The sequence below is a fragment of the Staurois parvus genome, unplaced genomic scaffold (assembly GCF_062004578.1).
Source record: "Staurois parvus isolate SC_StPar_1 unplaced genomic scaffold, SC_StPar_1.0 ptg000053l, whole genome shotgun sequence".
NCBI classification, from domain to species: Eukaryota; Metazoa; Chordata; class Amphibia; order Anura; family Ranidae; genus Staurois; species Staurois parvus.
This window is the reverse complement of record NW_028317849.1, coordinates 3,984,007-4,007,716: the sequence shown is the minus strand read 5'-3', so window position 1 is coordinate 4,007,716 and position 23,710 is coordinate 3,984,007. Positions and strand designations below refer to the sequence as shown.

The 23,710-nt window shown below is 40.3% G+C and overlaps 1 protein-coding gene across 1 annotated transcript in view; it reads left to right on the top strand.

Moving 5' to 3' along the window:
* The window catches only part of JAK3 (Janus kinase 3), a 106,565-nt gene that overhangs the window by 63,864 nt on the left and 18,991 nt on the right, over positions 1-23,710 (top strand). Inside the window, exons 12-18 of the mRNA XM_089667402.1 lie at positions 2,062-2,193; positions 7,881-7,965; positions 9,436-9,569; positions 14,669-14,801; positions 17,286-17,437; positions 18,888-19,038; positions 19,127-19,260. Coding sequence (XP_089523528.1) covers positions 2,062-2,193; positions 7,881-7,965; positions 9,436-9,569; positions 14,669-14,801; positions 17,286-17,437; positions 18,888-19,038; positions 19,127-19,260 — 921 coding nt within the window. The remainder of the gene's footprint in view (positions 1-2,061; positions 2,194-7,880; positions 7,966-9,435; positions 9,570-14,668; positions 14,802-17,285; positions 17,438-18,887; positions 19,039-19,126; positions 19,261-23,710) is intronic.

Genomic DNA, 23,710 nt, shown 5'->3' with positions numbered 1-23,710 from the left:
TGCTTTGCGATCATGGGAAAAATGATCTCTATCACGTTTGGCAGGCAGTACCGCCAATGAACGGGACCCATTCAAGTGAAAGAGGCTGCTCCGCTGGTGCAGCATTTACAGTTTTAAAACAGGCAAGGTCAAATGCTTCTGAAAAGTGATCCACCATGGGTTGCTTTTTAGATGATTAAAAAGCACTGGCATGTGTGTAAGCCTAGCCTTACTAAGACCTCAAATAGCAGTGATTATTTTAGTCAGTAGTAGTTAGACTGTATTTTCTATTCTATGTTGTTTGGAATGTTTTGCTTGGGAAGAAAGAGGGAAATTTACTGTGGGACAGCACAGCATACAGAGTTCAAGGGTAAAGAGTATGTGTTGTATGGCATGATATACAGAATGTAATGATCAGAATTTTGTTATATACTTCTTATTGTCCTATGTTACATTTTAATGGCCTCTAGACTGTACTCCTGAATGCTGCACTCCGTGTGATGGGTTGTACGTTACATACTTCTGAGCCTTGCCTTGTATGATGGGCTGCACATGAAATACTTTTACCACTGCACTCTGTATGACCACAGCATACAGCTTTCAACAGTCATAAGTATGTAGTGTACAGCCCAGTGTAAAGAGATCAGGGGTCAGGAATATCTCACGTTAAGCTCGAGGTGATTGTAGCCGTATTACTGCACTTGCAACAGAAATAATTGAGTACTACCCGTGATACTTTTTTTATTTGCACTAACATACAATTTTCCAGGACAAGCTTTCGGGGTATGTCCCCTTCTTCAAGGTCCAAGTAGTACTAATGTATAGCTTGGTATATGGAGTAGTGGTCAGTAATTTGCAATATATGACACAGCATACTTATTGCAGCCATTATGATTATGTAATGTACAGTGTACTTTACATACACCTGACTATAGTTTGTATGCTGTGATGTGTGATGCATATCATTTACTGTTGTATCTTACATACTTATGGCTCCTGCACTATGTACTCTGAACTGTAGTTTACATATTACTGAACTCCACAGCTAGTACACTGGGCTGTGCATTAAATAACCCGTGACCACTATACTCTGTACACTGGGCTGTACACAACATAATTCTGAACACTTCACTTGGTACATTATAAATTCCTGATCCCTGCAATCTACTTAATTGTAATTATGGTACATATTCCTGATCAACATGTTATTTGTCTCCAGTTGCTTAATATCTTGAGTCTCCAATTATTTTAATGAAGTGGTTCTTCAAAGTAGGCTCAGGCAAAGTGTTAGCTCTTTGTCTATATTTTTTGTACAGAATATATATATATATATATATATATATATATATATATTCACACCCCATATATAATGGAAGAGTTTCAGATTTTATTGTGCTGAGGTTTATATGTGGATGTGGGTCTGCCAATGCAACCATATTTTGAGGTAAAAGGACTGTGGCATATGTGTTCTTTGCATACAGTGAACAAGTTCTATTTAAGGAGGAACTTAAATAGAATTTGTTCTGCAAAGAACACCCCTCTCCAATGGCGCCACCCTTTTTGATTGTCAGCTGTGTGTGTACATGTGCCAAAAGGCTCTGCTCTGCCTGGCCTTTGGGACCTGGCAGAGCCCTGCACATGTTCTGAGTTTCACATACATACACAGACAAAACAGAGGAGCCAGACCTTTACTGTACTGTCCTTTCATGTTTGCACAGGGAAATCCATGCATGCAAAAATGTGCAGAAGCTCTCTACTAGATGATGAAGGAATTAAACAGGAAATTGAGTTAAGCATGGTAGAATAGAGTCCTGGAAGGCTGGAAGGCAGAAAAATAAAGTCTCTATCAGTCAGGAGCATAGATATACAGTAGATAGCAGAGATGGAAAGGTTGCATGGAGACATCCACTAGTGGCTGGTGGAAAGACATGCTGCTGGCCACTGTTTCATAGGCAAATAAAATGTGGAAAAAGCTCATTTTTGGCAAGATGATTGTAATTAACACAAAGGAGACAAGCCATTGCAAGATAATAGTGGGCATTGCAAGATAATGCAAACATTTCTATGCATTTTCCCTTACAGCTGGAGAGTCAAGGAAAAGGTTCCTTTACTAAGATATTTCATGGGATGCGTAGGGATTCAGATGGAGAGGAAGAACGTGAAGTGGATGTATTGCTCAAAGTTCTTGATGCATCGCACCAACATTACCAAGAGGTATGACCACATCTTGCTAGCTTAATGTAATAAAAAAAACTGACAATCCATAATGCCAAATCATTTCCTTGCACTGATTTCTTGCATTAACCACCTGGTAAGTACTGTTTCACAAACATAATTCACTTTGTTCTGAGCTGATAAAATAATGACAAACTATACATGTGCCAAAAATTGTGATTGCATTGCAAATACAATTCTGTCACCTATCACTGTACTGACCTTTAGGAGTGGCAAATACTGTGTCTTATTGTTATCTCTCATTAAAGTGGAACTAAACTGTATCTGAGCAACACAAATAGAAAACTCTATTTAATCCATTTTTAATATTCAAAGCAAACTCACCAATCTAACCATGTCTCCATGCTTTATTTTGTTTAGAAATCATTTTAAAAAACACCCTGCTAGCATTTCTAGCCATGGCCATCTTGAATAACAGCAGATGATTCATATAGCATTAACTGGATTGGCGTAAGGCCAATGTGGTGCCTATATTTAAAGAGGGATCAAAATCTTTACCAAGCAATCATAGACCTGTTAGTTTACTTCTATAGTTGGGAAGATACTGGAGAGTGTAATAAAAGACCACAAAGATGAGTTCTTGCTGGAAAAAAATATTTTAAGCAACAGACAGCATGGATTCATGAAAGACAGAAGTTGTCAAAGAAATCTGATTTCTTATTATGAGGAGGTGAGCAAAACCTTGGACCAGAAGGGTGGCGGTGGACGTGGTATACTTGGATTTTGCAAAAGTGTTTGACACAGTTCCCCACACACGGCTAATGTGTAAGGTAAAGTCTACAGGCTTGGAAAAATCGGCATGTAAATGGATAGAAAACTGGCTAAAAGATTGTATTCAGAGAGTAGTGGTTAATGATTCATACTCTGAATGGTCTAGGGTTGTTAGTAGTGTAACCCAAGGTTCAGTGTTGGGACCCTTACTTTTTAATATATTTATAAATGATATAGGGTCTGGGATCAAAAATACCATGTCAGTCTTTGCAGATGACACTTTTCAGTGGAGTATCGTCCTTACAGGATGTCTCCAACTTACAAGCTCACCTCAATGCACTGTTTAATTGGGCAACTATGTGGCAAATGAGATTTAATGTTGATAAATGTAAGGTTATGCACTTGGGGACTAACAATATGCATGTATCATACATACTAGGGGGGAGTATAACTGGGGGAATCAGGGAATCAATGGTGGAGAAGGATCTTGGAGTTTTGTTAGATTACAAGCTTAATAATGGCATGCAATGCCAGGCTGCGGGTTCTAAAGTGAGCAAAATCCTCTCTTGTATTAAAAGAGGTATAGACTCCAGAGAGAGATATAATTTTACCCCTGTACAAATAATTAGTAAGACCTCATCTGGAATATGCAGTTCAATTTTGGGCACCAAGTCACAAAAAGAACATTGGGGAACTGGAGAAAGTGCAGAGAAGGGTAACCAAACTGATAAGAGGCATGGAGGAGATCAGGTATGAGGAAAGATTAGAGGAACTGAATTTATTCTCTCTTGAGAGGAGGAGATTAAGGGGGGATATGATCAACATGTATAAATACATCAGTGGTTCATATAGTGAACTCGGTGTAGAGTTATTCACCCCGAGGTCATCACAGAGGACAAGAGGGCACTCTTTATATCTGGAGGAAAAGAGATTTAATCTCCAAATATGGAAAAGTTTCTTCACAGTAAGAGCTGTGAAAATGCAGAATAGACTCCCTCAAGAGTTGGTTCTGGCCAGCTCAGTGGATTGCTTTAAAAAAGGCCTGGATTCTTTCCTAGATACACAGAATATACAGTAACTGGATACTAACATTTATAGGTAAAGTTGATCCAGGGAATATCCGATTGCTTCTCGGGGGATCAGGAAGGATTTATTTCCCCTGGTTGAAATGGATGCACTTTTGTCTTTTTTTCAGCCAGACTATGTAACTATGTAACTTCCCGGAATCCATCTGCCCTTAGCATCCAGACAGAAGGGTGTCCTTATATGAGAAAGCCCCTCCTCCCCTTCTCCAAATGAAAGAAAAAAAAATGCCCATGAAGACTCCTGGGATTTATGTCATCATTATGGCCTAAGTGAGAAACCAGGAAGCAACTGAAGAAATGTAAAGACGAAGTTTAAAACAAGTAATTATAATACATTAATATCTATGGCCCGGAACCCTTCCAGTAGTATGCTGGAGACCCCACAGTGTGTCAGCGCATGCACAAGATTTTGCAAACTGCCAGTTGTGATGTCTATGTTACACATACCAGGAGCCAATTTAAAAGATCTTGCACATGTCTATACCTGCTGCAGGGTCTCAGTCATGTTACTAGCAGGGACCAGAGCCATTTATACTCAATGGGTTTAATTGCATCATTCCTGCCTAGGCAACAACAGAGGATTGAAAGTGGAAAAAAATAAAAACAAGGTTTTTTTAATTTTTGGTAAAAAAAAGTGGAAAAAAAATCTGCAATTGTATATGGAGGTAGGGGGGCAAGAAAGAGGACTGTAGGGTAAGGGTGGAGGTCCACTTTAAGTTTTACTCTTTTACCTACTACTGAAAGATTCTGTATTGCATTTCCTACTCCCATATGCTAGAATTGCATTTAACCTTTATTAACTTCAATGTATATTAAAGTTAGTATAATATTTATATGTAAATACACACTAGGGTTTATATATTAAAGGATTAGACAATTTTCAAATAGAAAAGTGAATTCTCACCTTGCTTAGTGAAAAGGTGAAGCTGCATGAATGTTTTAATCTTCTATAGTTCAGCATTCAAATTAGACAAAGCTCCACCTTATTCATTAAACTAACATAACTATTAAGTTGGCCATACATGGATGGAAATTTGGCCAATTCAGCAGGGACTGGCCAAATTTTGATCCATGTATAGGATAGCTGGTTGTACACAAGTCAATCTATCAGTCAACTTGTATACAACCAGCCTGTTGATTTTTCCTGAATGATCAGTGCCGCTGACTATAGCTGGCAACACTGATTATTGTATTCTGCCAGCAAAATAAATATCTCAGCAGTAGTGATTCCCCCATCCACATCAAATGTGTGGATGAGGAAATCAGTTTATATTTTTTCATTCAACCCATTGGTTGAATGGAAAAAAAAATGATATATGGCTTGCCTTTCTCTCTCTCTCTCTCTCTATACATATATATATATACATAAACAGTATATATGTATCGCTACCCCGAAAGGAGCCACTGGTTAGATGAGACTTCCGTTTTTGGCCTTGACCTTCTCAAAGACCTCAGCTCCCCTATAAACCAGGCTGAATACACCAACACAAGAAATCACAGGAAATCACTGATAATAATACTAAGTACCCAGCAATAAAGCTTTTTCAAAGAAACACAAGCATCAAATCAATTAGTAGAAACAAACTTAATGTATTGTTTTTAAACAAAGATAGTAACAGGCATGCAGAGATAAATAGGAAAATGAATAATAATGGCAATAAAACACTTTAGTATTCAGTAGAAGGCATATGATGCCATCCAGATCAGCATAAACAGTAACAACACCACCTGAAGTGCAGCAGTGAGCAGTAAAATACTTGAACTATAAACTCCCAGAAATATACTGCCAGGGTGCACTAATGGTGGCTATGCTAGGCCTAAAACTGTCTGACAAGCACTGTCGGAGTTTAAGCTGTGAGCAATAGGCAAGAGGTGGCTAGATTGGATTTGCAAACAGGTTAACAGGGGCAGTTCTTAAGATGTTTCCTCTGCTCACTATCATTGGGGCCCTTTAAGAAGTGCATCTGCACTTAAAGTGTTACTAAACCCAGGACCCTGCATTTACTATATCTGGCCTCCCACAGTACACAGAACATGGAAATGCAATTATTTTAGTAAATATGAACTGCTAAATATATTTTCTCATCAGCAGTTAGAGCAGTCTTGTGACTTATATCAGTGTCCAGCAGAGCACTGGTTAAAGCTTGTAGGAAGCGTTTTAATTTTCCAACGACTGTCCTATGAGGCTGCATGACCCCTGATCCTCTGTTTGGACATGGCTGATTGGCCCTGTGCTGATCCAATGCACCCTCCCAGAGTTGGTGGGGTATGCAGTATAGGTCTGGTATAAATGCGGTATGAGCTGGGGGTACTTAGCGTCCTGATCTCAGCAACTCAGGCTCTGCTAGCAGTGTAATTAATGAGCCGATAGCCCTGTAACCAGTTCCCAGGGTACAACTGTAGGCATCCATGGCAGAATGGACCCCCTCAATCTCTCCCCTGAAGCCTCTAATGAACAGAGGTGTGAATAGATGGTGGGTGGATGCTCCAACCTCTCTCTGTGGCAGCTGTGCAGATGCTGTTGGTGTGGCCAGTTGTCCTCACTCCCAGTCATTGGACAAGGTCTCTTCTGGCCGAACTTCCTGTGGTCAAGAGGGCATACAGACAGTGGTCCTCTCTCCTCCAGGTCTTGTGCGCAAAAGCCCAGAATGATGGGCAACTCAGTAAGCTAAATAAAAATTCCTTTGCAAAATGAAAACCACTTTAGTTTATGAACAGCCTATTTGTCATTAGTAAATTAACGCTACTGAAAGAGAATATAGAATATTAAGCTTGTATCCGCTAGGTACTTTATAAACTATACTGAGTGGAACCAGCAGATTGAAAGGGAGGCCCAGAGTAAAGAAAGGAAGAAACAGATGGAGAGCCGTCATGGCAGGGGTCAAAGGGGCTTGTGATAAGAGAGGCTCCTAATAGTTTAAGACATTAAGGTGGTCAGGCTTAATGAATTTGTGCTAAAGTCAGGGACGGGTGAAGCTGCAGGGGGTGGTCTGGCTGCTGATCTTCAAAGGTCTTTAATTGGAGGTCAAGTGTTTTGGGGAACACTCCCCTCCCTGCCACCCTTACATTTTGGTCCTTTTGTGCATGACAGGGTTGTTGGTTTACATTGGTTTCTTTTCTCAGGCTGATGGTGGGGTACAAGCTCCTTTCTGGTTGCTATGTACACAAAATGCATGTTGTAGGGACCCATCAGAGGTACGGCTCCCAGCTGTTACAATGGGTATCTGCGATTTGTTGCGACTGGAGGCCTGATTAGGTGGTATGCAAGTACATTGGCTTATCTTCATGTCTAACAGGACCTTGTGGCTCCAATTTTTTCTTGCACTGTGATGTTAAGTTATTGAGATATTTTTTTATATAATTATGATAATAAAAGTCTGCTATGACCATTTAACTCCAGAATGGTTTAGTGTGGTCATTTATAGCAAGCCATATTTAGTCCCCTAGTCAAGCACTGGCAACTTGGGTCTCCTTTGCATGTTTTGGGCAGCATCCTAATTTCATGTTATCTTTCTGGTGGGTTTGGTACATTATTTAGGTGGTATATATCGAAAAAAAAGAGATATGTATGCATGGGAACAGATCTAGAAACTCGCAGTAGTGTACAAAATAATCCAGAGGTCTCATTGAACTGGAAGCACTAGCAGGGTTACTAACAGCTGCAATATTTTTTTATGTAATCAGTGCTTCAATAATCCAAGTGTCATGATGACAGCTCTATTCACCAATGCATGGATAAACCATAGTAGAGGACATAGATTGCAAAGCACTTGCTCTTTTTTTTTAATATTAACTAATGTTAAATTTTAGTTAGTTGTTTTTTTACTATACTTTCTTACTAACCATCATTTTAAATTTTTCACACTGTAGTCTTTCTTAGAAGCCGCCAGTATAATGAACCAGCTCTCTCACAAACACCAAGTCCTACTCCATGGAGTCTGCGTGGGGAAACAAAGTGAGTGAGCAAAGACTGTTTCACTTAGCGCTTTGTTTTATTTCTTTTTTCTGCTTTGCTTGTATTGCAATAATATTTTACCATATGAATATCACATTTTGCAGTGCAGTATAGTTTTACACCTATGTGGAAGAAAAATTATGGAGACAAAAAGCATTTGCTCTTATCAGGGCCATATTTCCATCACTGAAGCCTGTAGACGCAAATCCTTTGGTGCTCAACACAACATCTTCTGCTACAATCACCTCATGTGTATTATACAGAATATCATTTTTTTTTGGTGCTAAACTGGTAGAGAATATTATGGTAATGTGTTAATAAGCTGACTGAATTTGTACTAATGGTAGGGGAAAATGTGTGACTATGACTAGTAACTATATAAGAACGTGAAAGTTATAGCATCTACAAATGGCGGTATATATACTGGAATTTTTTTCTTATACTAATGGCAGTGATCAGCGACTTAAAGCGGGACTGCGGTGGGCATTCTGACACTGGGTGGGAACTGCCACTGACATCCCCAGTGATACTTATACAGTGATCAGTGCTAATAAAAAGCACTGACACTGTACTAATGACACTGGGCAGGAAGGGGTTAACTTTTGGGTGATCAAAAGGTTAAGTGTGTGCTGTTTATGTTTTACTGTGTGTGCTGTTTTACTAGGGAGGCAAGCAGCATGTCATTGCCGGCAGGAGAGAGACTTGTGTAGCTTAAACACAGGTCTCTCCCCTGTCAGTTTTTTACAGCGATCGCCGGGTTCCGGTGGGGAATCTCTGTCCGGGACCCGGTGATTGACATATCTAGCCCCCAATAATAATAAATAATAATTAAAGAACACCTGATTTATACACCTGATATACTGATTTATACCTGATTGAAATATATCTCTATACCTGTCCAGGGATCCAGCGCTGTCCTCATTCGGGCCGGTTCTTTGCCAGTCCTCAGGTCACCAGCTCCAGCATGTTTACTGTGGGAAGCCAGCTGTGGTTTCCCACTGCACATGCATGAGCCATGGTGCACTTTGTGAATGGTCCCGCAGCCTTCTGGGACCTGTGATGTGTTCCAGAAGGCTGCAGGCAAAAAGATGGGGGGCGAACTTCTGCCTAGGCGATCCGAGTGGAAATGGAAAAGAGTACCTATCAAAATTGGGAGATCGCTCCTGTGATGGTGGGGGTGAGCAGTAATGAATGGAAGTGTCTTAGCAATGTCCTAGCAACAAGGCAGGATGGAATTATGCTATCGCCAGGAGTGTTTCAGTCAGGCTTCGGGAGCTACATAAAAGGAATACACTTAAATATCAAGGGCATTATTCAGCTTTAGTCAAAGCTGCACAGTTTGTTTTTATCTACAGGTGCTCCTGCATAGGCAGTTTTTTGGTAATGTTAAACTAATCCTTTAAATACTGTAGTGTGTATCTTGAATCTCTTTACAGTTTTTCATATTACTATCTATTTATTACATTCTAGTTGTGATGGTCCAGGAGTTTATACGTCTGGGTGCCTTAGATCTCTACCTAAAAAGACAGCAACAGAAGGGTCCTATTCCTCTCAGCTGGAAGCTGGAAGTGGTCAAGCAGCTTGCCTATGCTCTCTGTTATATGGTATGACTGATAAATCTGAGGATTTGGGAATAAAAAGAGACTTTAATGAGTATTTCCACTTTTGCAGTCAAATTTAAGTAAACTCCATTACATGTTTGTTATATATGCCCATTCATATATCATACATAAAAATATATTTTTTAAAATAGTTCTTACCTCTTAGATGTTTCTGAGAATGCATAATGTCAATACCAAATATAAAGTAAGTGTTATCCCAGTTTGGCTGCAAAAGTGGAAAAAAGAATTTACGTAATGCATTAATTACAGCCAGATTCTAATGTTTGCAACACCCCCACCTCCACCCAGCACCTCACTCACTGCCCTTGAGATTGCCAATCACTTCAAAAACAAGATTGACACAATTCGCAAGGACATCGCCGCAACTCACACGCCCTCTCAACCCGTCCCCTCTCACACAGCTACCCCCTCATCCCCCCTCCTCCTCGACATAACCCGCAGGGACTTCGTCGCTACTCAAACTCCCTCCAACCCCGTTCCCCCTCACTCAGCTACCCCCTCATCACCCCTCTCCCACGGCCCCACCACTGCTCTGACCTCCACTTCCACCCCACCCTACATTCCTCATACTGAAGCTCCCCCAACACTCTGCATCTTTGACCTTACTACCATCGAGGAAGTCTCCAAGATCCTCTCTGATGCCCGCCTCACCACCTGCCCCCTCGACCCTATCCCCTCACAACTCCTACGACCTCCCTCCCTCTCCATCCTACGCTCCCTCACCCACATCTTCAATCTCTCCCTCTCCTCCGGCACTTTCCCCTCCCCTCTGAAACATGCACACATCACCCCCATACTTAAAAAGCCCTCCCTGGACCCCAATGACCCGAACAACCTCAGACCCATCTCCCTGCTCCCATTTACATCCAAACTCCTCGAGTGCCTAGTCTACACCCGCCTATGCTCTCACCTCAACGACAACAACCTCCTCGATCCCCTACAGTCCGCCTTCTGTCCCCTACACTCCACCGAAACTGCCTTACTCAAACTCTCCAACGACCTGCTAACCGCCAAAGCTAATGGCCACTATTCAGTGCTCCTACTCCTTGACCTCTCTGCGGCCTTCGACACAGTCGACCACCCCCTCCTCCTCAAAAAACTACACTCCCTCGGCCTCAGAGATTCTGCTCTCTCCTGGCTCTCATCGTACCTGTCACAATGCTCTTTCAGCGTTACCTATAATGCTACCACCTCCCCCTCACTCCCCCTCTCTGTTGGGGTCCCTCAAGGCTCTGTCCTCGGGCCCCTTCTCTTCTCCATCTACACCTCCTCCCTTGGCCAACTCATACACTCTCACAGCTTAAACTACCACCTCTATGCCGACGACACACAAATCTATCTCTCAACACCCCACCTCACCCCCTCGGTCTCTGCCCGAATCACACACCTACTGAGCGACATATCAGACTGGATGTCGCTCCACTTCCTTAAACTGAACCTCTCCAAAACTGAGTTTCTTGTCTTCTCCCCAGCCCGGATACCACCCCCCATTGACTTCTCTGTCACGTCCAACAACACCACCATCAAACCCGCCTCGCAGGCCAGAGTACTTGGTGTCATTCAGGACTCCAACCTATCCTTCCAGCCCCAAGTCCAATTTTTAACTAACTCGTGCAGACTCCACCTCCGCAACATCGCCAAAATCCGCACGTTCCTAACCCCAGAAACCACTAAACAGCTCATCCACTCCCTCATAATATCACGACTCGACTACTGCAACTCCCTCCTCACTGGCCTGCCTCGCCGCTGGCTATCCCCGCTTCAGTCGATCCTGAATACGGCTGCCAGACTCATTCACCTTTCCAACCGCTCCGTTTCCGCCACCCCCCTCTGCCAATCCCTCCACTGGCTTCCGATTGCGCAACGGATCAAATTCAAAATCCTAACACTGACGTACAAAGCTGTCCACCATACTGCCCCGAACTACATCACTGACCTAATATCCAAGTACCGCCCAGCACGCACACTCCACTCCTCACAAGACCTTCTTCTCTCTAGTTTCCTGGTCTCCTCCTCCCACGTCCGCCTCCAGGACTTCTCCAGGGTGTCACCCATCCTCTGGAACTCTCTGCCCCAACCCATCAGATTATCACCTACTCTTCTCTCCTTTAGGCGCACCCTGAAAACCCACCTCTTCAGGGAAGCCTACCCCACCCCCTGCTAACTTGCCGACCTCCTCAACTCTTCCTACCACTCCATCCCCCACAGCTTTCTCCTCCTGTGCCACCATCCCCTCCCTCCTAGATTGTAAGCTCGAAAGAGCAGGGCCCTCAATTCCCTCATGTTTTGCATTGTATTGGTATTGTTCTGTCCCCTTTTGTAATGTACAGCGCTGAGCGAACTATTGGCTTTTATAAATACTGTATAATAATAATAATATAAGTTGTATCTGTAAGACTAGATGTCCACCCCCTGCCCCTCCACCTCTTACATAAGATGTCAAGAGTCCTCCACCCTCCCTTACATCACAGTGCAGTCCACTTAACCTTTGCTGCCAGGAAGACGCTGGGAAGCAGAAAGTGCAGGGTCTGGAGGAGGACCCGAGGATAGCTGGGGTCAGCTGCCAGAGTCTGCCAAATGCTGAGACCGGGGGAGGCAGAGAACAGGGAGTGCTGCAGCTGCACAGGAGGCTGCACAGGAAGCAGTTTCCTTTCCATTTCCTTTGGAGCTGCCAATATATGCTTATGCTCATAGGCTATGGGATTCATTGAGGTCATTTGGGGCTTTCTGAGTGTTTGCTGCCCTTCAGTATGCCTTTATAGCATCCTAAAGGACCTCCAGATCACCTCTTATGCCTCCTTAGAATTCTTTGCTTTTATGCATATTGACTTATATATATGCCTTTATATACTCACTTATACCAATAAAGGTCCAAAGACATTTGAATTTGGAGCCCATGGCTCAAATCTTTCTGCACTTTTCCTAGCCTAGATTAGGAAGTCTCTGGTATTAACTGATTTTATGGTGCATCATTATTATTGTGATCTTATTGTTACATATATTGTTTTAACCCATTTGTAAACTCTTAACGGTGTAATGTATGGGGCCAAGGAAGCATCTTACAATAATGGCAATATCAGGACTTTTGACTTGGCAGCATACCTTTGCTGGGTCAGTGATTCACAAAGAAAGTATGATAGCCAGGCAGCCAGCATTCTCAAAAAGAGGACAGCAAAAGCAATCCATATATTTCTCTCAGGACAGAATTCCTGTAAATCAACAGTCAAAAATTGCATATACTGTATATCACAATGATGAGTATAAATGCAATTATTGTAGACATCTGGCTGTCAAAGTCAAAAGGCCAACACACTTCACCAAAGGTTGTGGTTTCTTCAGGACCCAAAGATTACATAAAGGCTTCACTACATATAAAAGAACAGTATATTATTAAACAATCAAAAAATATAGATATATAACAAAAGAAATATACATATTAACAAAAATCCATATGTGTGTGCTGACATCAGTGTGTTAATTTTTGCGGTATCCACACTAGCCTTGGGGGCAGACACAGGGGCAGTGGAACCAAAACACCACCAGACAGACCATGCGGCAAGCAGTGAGAGGGTAACAAAAATCTGACACACCATAGTACAGCTATTCAATACAAATGGAAACAGTCATGTCCATGGCCTAAAATAAACTGAATAGACATACTGTACTCATTATACATGTAAAGCAGATGAAAAAGCCATGGAAACAACAGATAACAGCGGAGGCTAACAATAGATCTAAATTCAGATATACATCTGTAAAAGGAAGAAAGTAGGCATGGCATCAAGATAAGGGTAATGAAATGAAGCAATGGCCACAAATGACTACAGTAATACAGACCCCCTATTGCATCCAGATGCATACCGCAAACAGCAAACTATAATTCAAATATTCAAGCGTTTGACACAGTTCCCCACACATGTGTGGATAAAGTACAGAGAAGGGTAACCAAACTGAAAAGAGGCATGTAGGAGCTCAGCTATGAGGAAAGATTAGAGGAACTGAATTTATTCTCTATTGAAAAAGAGAATAAAGGGGGATGTAAGCAACATGTATAAATACATCAGTGGTTCATATAGTGAACTCAGTGTAGTTATTCACCATGCGGTCATCACAGAGGACAAGGGGGCACTCTTTACGTCTGGAGGAAAAGAATTTGAATCTCCAAACCCGGAAAGGTTTCTTCACATGAAGAGCTTTGAAGAGGATTGCTTTAAAAAAGGCCTGGATTCTTTCTTGGATACACAGAATATAACTGGATACTAACATTTATAGGTAAAGTTGATCCAAGGAATATCCAATTGCCTCTCAGGGGATCAGGAAGGAATTTTTTCCCTGCAGGAGCAAATTAGATCGTGCTTAGCTGGGGTTTTTTTTGCCTTCCTCTGGATCAACTGTGGGTGTAGGATTATAACATTTTTTTTTTTTTTTTATATAATGGTTGAACTGGATGGACTTTTGTCACTATGTAACTATGTAAATATTCTGTAGTACATACACAAGCTGTATATCCACTGGCAGATTGTATAAACCAGGCGACACCAAAATAGTAAGGGACACCGCTAATCTGCTCATGGAGTAAAGGGATATCCATATAGTAAGATAGAGCAACATCCAGACAAGGTAATCTATATATATAAATCTATATATATATAAATATATATATATAAAGAGAATATGTACTGGACCATCTATTATTTGGTTCCTCCAAACCTCCTTAGCATTCCAAAGGAGAGCATACACTAGATTCTAATTGGCTCTAAATATAAGTAGTGAAGACCACCGTACAGTATTATCCAAACGCATAGGTAAGCATGGCCTGCATAATCCTCATATCAGAGACAGGTAAAGATGGAAGATAGAAATATAACTAATAAAATTGATTGCATTTTATATATATGTGTTGTCTCCCATGCTGGGCCACTAAAGTCTGGTGTTTCTAAGGATGGACTTGAAATATTCGGTCCACTTTATTTTTTCTATAGTTGTTTTGGATATGGCCATCATATTTTCATGCTTTAAACATATTTCCTAACTGGGGTTTAAAATGTCTTTGACTTTTATGTCTCTTGTCTCTATAACAGGAGGATAAGCAACTAGTTCATGGAAACATTTCAGCTAAAAAAATACTTTTGAGTCGTGAAGGTGACAAGGACACCCCTCCTTTCATTAAACTCAGTGACCGTGGTGTAAGCATCAAAATCCTTGATCAAGGAAGTAAGCTCTTCAAAAAACATTTATCATGTTCTTTTGATCCAATACCTGTACATTTTTAATAAAACCTTATTCTCTACTTTTATGTTGTCATAAAAGTCATCCTGTTAACAGGAACTAGACATATGCAATTTGTTTCATTTTAATTCATTTTTCGGAGACTGCCGGCACCATGTGATGGCTGTGACCAATCACAGAAGATCACATGGCACTTGTACAGAATGAATGGCTTCCATTCATAGCCATTCATTGTGTACTATTGTATTGCTCACTGTGATTGGTCAGCACGATCACGTGGTAGAGACAGGGCTAATCACAGCCCATCTGTACCATGTGATTAGCTGTGGCCAATCACAAATAACACTCAATGAATAGATTCATTCAAAACAAATAGTTGCTTATAACAGTGATTAACAGTAACAGTGCCCCATGTTGCCTGTTATAGTTCAGGTTATAATATAAGTGGAAAATCATAACAAAATAAGAAAATTGACTCTGCTTCAAAGGAAGGAAGCTATAAAAAATGTAGGTCACTTTTATTTTACATTCTTTTTTCAGGTTTGTGTTTTTGTTTTTATTTACTTTTGACACTTTTTTTGTGAATGAGTACTGTGTCCCCCTTCCTCAAAGCACCCCCCTCCCAATGTTGAGGGCATGTGACCTGTATGACAGCCAATCACAGTGGTCACATGATGAGGTAGACCTTTTCACCCCCTGGGCATATGATCCAAGAGACACTGGGGCAGGCAGGAAGAACCCTTCCTACAAAAAAATTTACTTTTCCAAAGCATATTTAAAACTCTATGTAGTCATATATATTTATGACTACACAGAGTATTTAAAAAATAAATGCAATGGTTAGCAGTTCACCCAAAGTCTTTGTTAGTTGATTTCTACAATTACAAATTCTCCAAATCCTTCCAAAACATTTACATCAATATGAAAATTTACCTATCACTAGGTATGCCATAGGTAGCTTCTATATACAGTATTATTAAAGCATGTATAAATGATGAAATAAAGAAAAGTGTTTGTTTACACTGGCTGCAAATCAAATTAATTTGTGATTAAAATGTTTTATTATTTTTAATTTGAATTGCATTGATATACTGTTATGTTACACCAGACTCTGATTTGTAGAAAATTTAAAGTGAATCGCTCAGGAAAATCTAAATAGCCCAAAAAGCTGTTCTTTCATAAGAAGATAATGTAAGAATAATACTTATCTCTCTTGCTGCTCACAGTGCCACTCAGATGAAGAGAAATCTTCTTCTTAAAGCTATTCAGAAATCATAATTTCCAGCAGTGTGTTGTCCCCTGCTTAACTGTAGTGACACCCTATGTCACTATAGGACACAGTAATTATGTGAAAGCAGAACTTCAATCTCTCAATCAACATTGCCTATTTTGATTCCTTATGCTGCTAGCCTTAGTAAATAGATGAGAAAGTATATCATATTTACTTGTTTTAAACTTTTTTTTTAAACATTTCTTCAGTTTGGTCCTGGTTTTCATGTCTAGGCAAATGGTGTCATAAATCCCAGGATCTTTAGGAGGGGAGGAGTTTTCTTAGCCAAAAACACTCACCTGCCTTCATGGCTGAGCTAAGGGCAGCTGGATTCCAGGACGTAAATGCTACATGAATCATCTGCCCTTACTCAAGATGGCCACGGCCAGAAATGCTAGGGGGTGTTTTTCAATGTGATTTCTCAACAAAATAAAGCATGAAGACGTGGATGGATGGGGGAGTTTGCTTTGAATTTAAAAAGTTAATTAAATAGTGTTTTTGGTTTGTGGTGCTCAGATGCATTGTGCAACGGTAGATCTGGAGAACATAACCCCTGGAAGTGTTTGTTTCTGAATAGACATTGTAGAAAAATTTATCTTCAATGGACTTGCGTTCAGCAGTGTGGGTAGTGGGAGACTTAAGTATTTACTCTCTTCTTTTGCAGGATGAACTTTTTGGCCAACTTAATTTTCCTGACAGGGTCACTTTAATTACTGATGAAAGGGTCTATATCATAAATCAATGTTATTGCTTATGTGCTGCAAATCTAAAGGAGATCTTTTTTTTAGTAAGGGTACACCAGTAAATTTAAATCATGGCAGATACATGCACTTGGAATTTATTTTTATTTGATTGCATGTTGCAAGCAGTGCATACAAGAGCATTACCTTACACCTGACTACTACTTCATTACAGCACTTTGTTATTGGAATAAAGGAAAATGCAAGAGTAATATTATATCTGCTATTTCTGACCTTTTTCTGAAAATGCTAGTTTCCTGTCCTTCCCTATCTGACACAAGCAAGTATGCAGCAAGTGAAAGCAAAGCAACGTCAAACTTGCTTACAGCATACTTTAGGGTATGCATGGTTGGGATATGCAAAAGTGTACATATTACAGTGCTCTTCAGAAATGTATGTGTACAGTACTTGTTTTATATTATACTGAATTTTTAAATGCCTGCATATTTAAATTTGTAGTGCTGCTAGAGAGAATTCCATGGCTGGCTCCAGAATGTGTATCTGACCCCAAAAACCTAGTTCTAGAGTCCGATTGTTGGAGCTTTGGGGTCACTTTATGGGAGATCTTTAATGATGGTATTGTTCCCCTGAATGCAGAAGAACCAGAGAAGGTGTGTACTATTAAAGATGTAGCATATATGGTGTGACCGCTTACTTTCATGTCTTTGCAACATATGTTACTTTTTTTTGGAAAAAGAAAACGTTTTCATTTGCTTGTTTCTTTATATCAGTTTTTATAAACATTTTATATCCTGCAATACTCCCTACACTTGGTAGCCTCTTCAATATAACCTAAGCAAGTTTTAGGAGTATCAGATGCATGTGTCCTACGTTCCAGGCTATAGTTCCATAGTAGACCGAAAATGAACCCACAGGTGCTGCGAGGAAAGTTAATTTATTTGCTCTAGAAAGTATAAAAAAATGTGCCCCCCTGCCGGTTTAAGTCATAATGTACTAATATGCAAATGGAGCAAATTACCTGCAAATGGAGCCATTCAGGGCTGGACTGTCATGGGTTCCCCTGCTCCCTGGTGCTTCCATCTTTACCCGTTCTTCCTTCTGGGTTCCAAATCTGGGTTCCAGTTGAATGGCTAGGCCGTGGTAACATCACTACAGTGCATGCTCATGAGAACCACTTTGCCGCGGCACGCAGAGTGGGCCATAAATGTGGTCTGAACTGCGCATAAGTGGCTCAGATCACATTATCGCTGACAGGTGGGGGGAAGGGGGGGCATTTATAACAGAAGAAACCTCTAGGGTCTATAAATTAAAAAGTAAAATCTTGTGAGCTGCTATGTTAGTAAATAAAACCTACTTAAGTGCTAATTGTGAATCACCTGCACCTAACACATACTCATACTAGTGTGCTGAATCAATAATATATACCCCAATGTGCTGCGCTTCACTTAAAATCATGTAACCAATTGCTATTACTTATGTTGCATACCACAATGAATAAAACAATGATATGAAATATGAAAAGATGAATAAAAATTAATAAAAAATAATAAACCAGTGTAAATTTCCAATATCATTGTCCAGATAATTATCAAAAAAGTCTATATATGAAATCTTTCTTCTACTCACCTACTCTGTTCAGTGGTTTGTCACAAAGTAGTGCTCCTGGCCCCTCCCTCCTGCCAAGTGCCCCCCATAGCAAGCAGGCTCGCTCCCAAGTTGCTGCTCTGTGTGTCCTTTCACACGCAAACACAGCTCAGACTCACCCCCCGCCAATAGGCTGCAGTGCTGACCAGTGTATTTTGACAGCAGAGGAGTCCCCACTGTCAGAATACAATAGAACATTGTAGAGGATTCCTCTATCCACCTTGATTATGCAGAAGGGGAAATCAATTCAGTTTTTTTTATCAGCCCGCTGGCTGATCTATTTATGGCCAGCTTTAGTTGTTGAGGCAAAATACAATAAGTGGCATAAGAATAAGTCAATGTATAATGTATCAAAAGCTGTTTGTTATCTAACCATGATTTGTATTCTAATGCAATGGACCTGCTTTGTTACCATGTACTGTACATATCTCTGATTAATTACTTCTCTTTAAACAGAAACTACAGTTTTACAAGGAACAGCTAAAGCTTCCAGCTCCACACTGGATAGAGTTGGCAAGCTTAGAGCAGCAGTGCATGTCCTACAACCTCGCCTTAAGACCATCATTCCGTTCTGTCATTCGTGAGCTAAACAACCTCATTGCATCTGGTGGGATACAGTGATTTTTTTTGTATATGCAATGTTTTTGAGGCAGGAGACTTGTTTTGATACAAATGAAGTTTTTGTTCTCTCACAGATTATGAGCTGTTAGTGGATTCCAAAGGGCAACAATCAAAGGAGGGACTCCGGGTTAGTGACCATGCCTGGGAATACCAGGACCCCAGTGTATATGAAGAAAGACATCTTAAATATATATCAGTTCTTGGCAAGGTGAGGTTTTTTTTCAACCTCTAAGCAATAACGTTTATGGTTGTATTTGTGTTTAATTTTACCCACTTGTCGCTCACCCAGTGTAGTTGTACTATGAACGCGTGGCAGCTGCAGGCCGGATGACATACTAGCACATTGCAACCCTTCTTCTGGGTTTGGGGTGCACAGATTGATTGGACACAGCGTTTTGACTGAATTCAGCTAATTGGCTGTGTCTGATCACACACATAGTTACAGTTTGTGTGTTCTGTCTCTCCAATCTAAGCATTGATAGTGTTATCTCTGTAACTTACAGTTGTGATGAGATATAGATAACTTCAACCTCAGTTGGACACCACAGTCAGTGACTCAATGAGAATGAGAGCTTGTAGATCATGTGAAGTTTATTCCATAAACTGAAAGAATCTTACAACAATGAACATTTCATAGGTCAAAAGATCATAATGTTTCTGCTCCACGCCATGAGGCTTGCTGCAATGCATTCCTGGGAAAGGGGGAGGGCTATCTATGCAACACCAACCAAACCAAAGGAAAGGGAGGAGCAGAGACAAAACATAGAAAACATTTAAAGGCATATGACAGTCAATATGACAGTCATGTGAAACATGACATTGTGTATACAAAACACAGAACTCTACTTACAAGGAACAGAGATCTGGTTGTGTATTCTCCCTGCTAAGCAGGGAGAATAAACAGCCATACAGAAAAGTAAAAGCAGCACATATTACACACATAACATATTGCTAGGCAGTTATCCCTTTGGTTGCCTCTAAATGTTAACCCTTTCCCAGCCAGTGTCATTATTACAGTGACAGTGTACAGTATTAGCACTGATCACTGTATTAATGTCACTATTGATGTTAGTGTCAGTTAGTGTACCTCCCAGCATTAGCTAATGCCAGATTGCCCACCGCAGTATCACAGTCCCAATATAAGTCGCTGATCACCGCCATTTTTTTTTTTCTAAATTATATTTTTATTATTGTTTCTTACAAAACCAACATAACATTTAATACATATCAATCATTTATTACAATTTTCCAAAAAAGAACCTCCCTCCCTCCCCCTTCCTTCTCATATTTCTTTAACCAGTAGTTTTTCCTCTCTCCTATCATCTGAAATATATCCCATTGAATGTTCTTATCTTTATATCAACATATCTCTTTTGCCTCTCATCCCTCCTTATTCTTCTACACCATTAATTCTGCAAATCTCTGTGTAGTTTTAAACTCACACCATCTTTCCCATATTTTTGTAAATGTACCCATTTTATCTTGTGTGATATAATTCTTACTTCTTGTATATATTTTCTACCCTCTTTATCCAATCCTTTAGTTTAGGGGTCTCTTAGGCCTTCCAAAAATTAGGGATCAATCCTTTTGCTGCATTAATTAAGTGAGGTATCATCATGTTCTTATATTGTTTCACTGTTAAATCAGTATTAAGGAATAAGCACACCCATGGATCTTTTTATATTCCCTCTCTCGTAATCTCAACTATCTGTTGTATTATTTCTTGCCAAAATTCCTGTATTTTGGGGCACTCCTACCATATGTGTACCATACCACACCCCTGCCAACAGTATAAGGAGTTCTCCGTATGTTGCTTATGAGCTCTACTAGGGGTAATATACCATCTTGTTAAGAATTGATAATTCATCTCCACTGTGTTCATATCGATTACCCCATGTGCAATTCTAAATATTTTCCTGCACTAAATATTTTTTGCACTTAACTGCATTCTCAGCTCTTTTTCCCATTTACCCATGTACACTGGCAGTACTGGTTTAGATATCATAGTCATTATCTTATAAATGTGTGAAGTGCCATGTTTTTGTATTCCATTTGAGTTTAACAATTGTGCAAATGGGTACATATTTTCAACCTCTCTCAATGGCTGTGGAAGTGATTCTACAAAATGCTTTAACTGATGATACCTCCAATCATCTAACTCAGCCTTTCTCAACCAGGGTGCCCAGGCATCCTTGGGTGCCTTGAGGTTTCTTCAGGGGTGCCTTGGCAAAATGTCTACAAATTGCCCAAAACGTGTATACAAACCAGTGGGTGGAACAAGCCTGCCTTATAGTTATACAAAACCACAGGTTTTCATTGTGCACCATTACGATCTTCTAGCGACTGGCATCCTGACAACCAATGACATCATCAGTTGATAAGGAGGATGTCAGCTGCCTGCACAGCATCCTAGTTTGACCCTCCCCTGCCCCTCACCATGAGTGCTGGGGTCACATTAGCTCAGTGATGGAGAAAAACTGAGGGAGAAGAGAAACCATGGAATACTACTCAGTACCAGTGTGCAAAAGTGTATTTGCTTTGAAAGAATAAATCACCTCTAGTGTTGGGTGTCCTACGGGTGTGGATGTTGCTGCGTTATATAAAACTATTAGAATAGTTTTTCACAGTATAGAATGGGGTGCCTCAAGACTGTCCATAATTTTAAAGGGTGCCTCGAGACTGTCCATAATTTTAAACGGTGCCTTGACTGAAAAAAGGTTGAGAAACACTGATCTAACTCATAAAACATGTCCTTTTTTATTTTAATTCTTGTAAAGTGCCTATTTCCCTATCTTTCATAATATCCTTTAACAGTGCATTCTTATCTTTAATCCAAACTCCTGCTATAGTACTCTTACCTGGTGGAAACAAATTTGTTCCCTCTGGGGGTTTAATTCACCACTAATACCACCAACCATTTTGTTTATGGATTAAATCCCATATCCTAATTACATTTCTTGTTAAAATACTAGTTTTTTCGGACAACATCCTATATTGTTGTGGAACCCAAATAATGTCTAACTGTGCTGCACTCAGTGTTTGTTCAATCCCTACCCAACTTTTTCCCCGTGCATTGTATACTGTCACAAGTTAGCCTGCAATTTCTTGTTTGTGTATTCTTACCTCCTTGCTGCAGTGCTGTTCCTGATCCCTTTCTCATGTGTGGTTTGTCTGTGCTCACCTATGAGTGTTGTCTGCTGTTCTCTGGGTTTTATTTCCTTCCCTTCCTTTATTTCCTGGAATGCCTCCTTGTTTGCCTGCCTATTTAAGACATGCTCAGTCTAGGCCACTTTGCCTGAGCAACTTCTTAGTTGTCTGAGCTCCTGCGTGTTTCTAACTCCTGTATCCTGCATTTAACTACTCGTGTACTGACCCAGGCTTCGTTCACTGACTGTGCTTGTTTTCTGCCCATCCTGACCTCGGCTAGTTTATCTGATTTCTGTTTGTCTCCTCCTATTGTACTTTACTCCCACAAGCGGTTTCAGCTGGGCGTACCTGGGGGCCATGACCTGGTCTCAGCTTGCTGCAAGTCCATCCCCACCATCAGAGGCTCTGGTTAAGAAGCAGGCTGGGGCTTAGACTGGGAACCCCAAGTTGACTATCTACAAGGGTTCGCTGCCACATGTGCTTGACATATACCCAATCCATTATTCGTGTTAATAATACTACAAAATAATATCTTTTACATAATATCTCATATTTCACTCCTGGTTTTTTTTTGCCCATATATATCTCATTATAATTTTTTTCAACACCCTAAAGTATGTTAGCAGTAGATATATTGGAAGCATTTGAAATGTATATAAGATTTTAGGTACTATCACCATCTTCAACCATGTTTATTCATCCTATCCAGGAAAGTGGGCCTTTTGAAATTTTTCTCAGCTCCTCCTTTATCTCATTTAATAGTGGTATGTAGTTTGTCTGATATATACTCTAAAGTGATGGCGTCAATTTTACTCCCAAGTAATTTAGTTCTTTATCCTTCCAGATAAAGGGAAATTTTTCTTTTAATATCTGTCCTTATGCTTTTGATATATTAATATCTAAAATCTCAGATTTTTAAGGATTATTTTAAAATGTGATAGTTCTCCGTACACTTTTAACATTCTCATAAAGTTTGGTAAAGTTTTTTAGGGTTTACTACATAGAACAACATTTCATCTGCATAAGCTGCCACCTTATGTTCCAATTCTCCAATTTTAATTCCTTTTATATCTGTACTCTGTCGTATTGTCGCTAGCAAGGGCTCCAGTGATAATACATCAAAAGAGGTGAAAGTGGACATCCTTGTCTTGTTCCATTATACATTTCAACAGGTTGTGACAATAGGCCATTGACCTTCACCGCTGCCGATGGATGACTATATAATGAATTTATCCATGGTATCATTTTAGGTCCTAATCCTATCACTTCTAAAGTACCTCTCAGAAATCCCCAATCTACCCTGTTCTTGAAGTCTAATTGTAATATGTGCCTACAACGACTCTTTCCTTATTTGCATTCCTTCTCCTAATGTGTGTGTGTGTATATATATATATATATATATACACACACACACACACCTTTTCAGCACTAGTTGTTCTTTACATTTCCTATAATATCTTACAGTGTATTCCTCCGGCCCTGGGCTCTTCCCAGGAGTTGTGTTCCTTAGT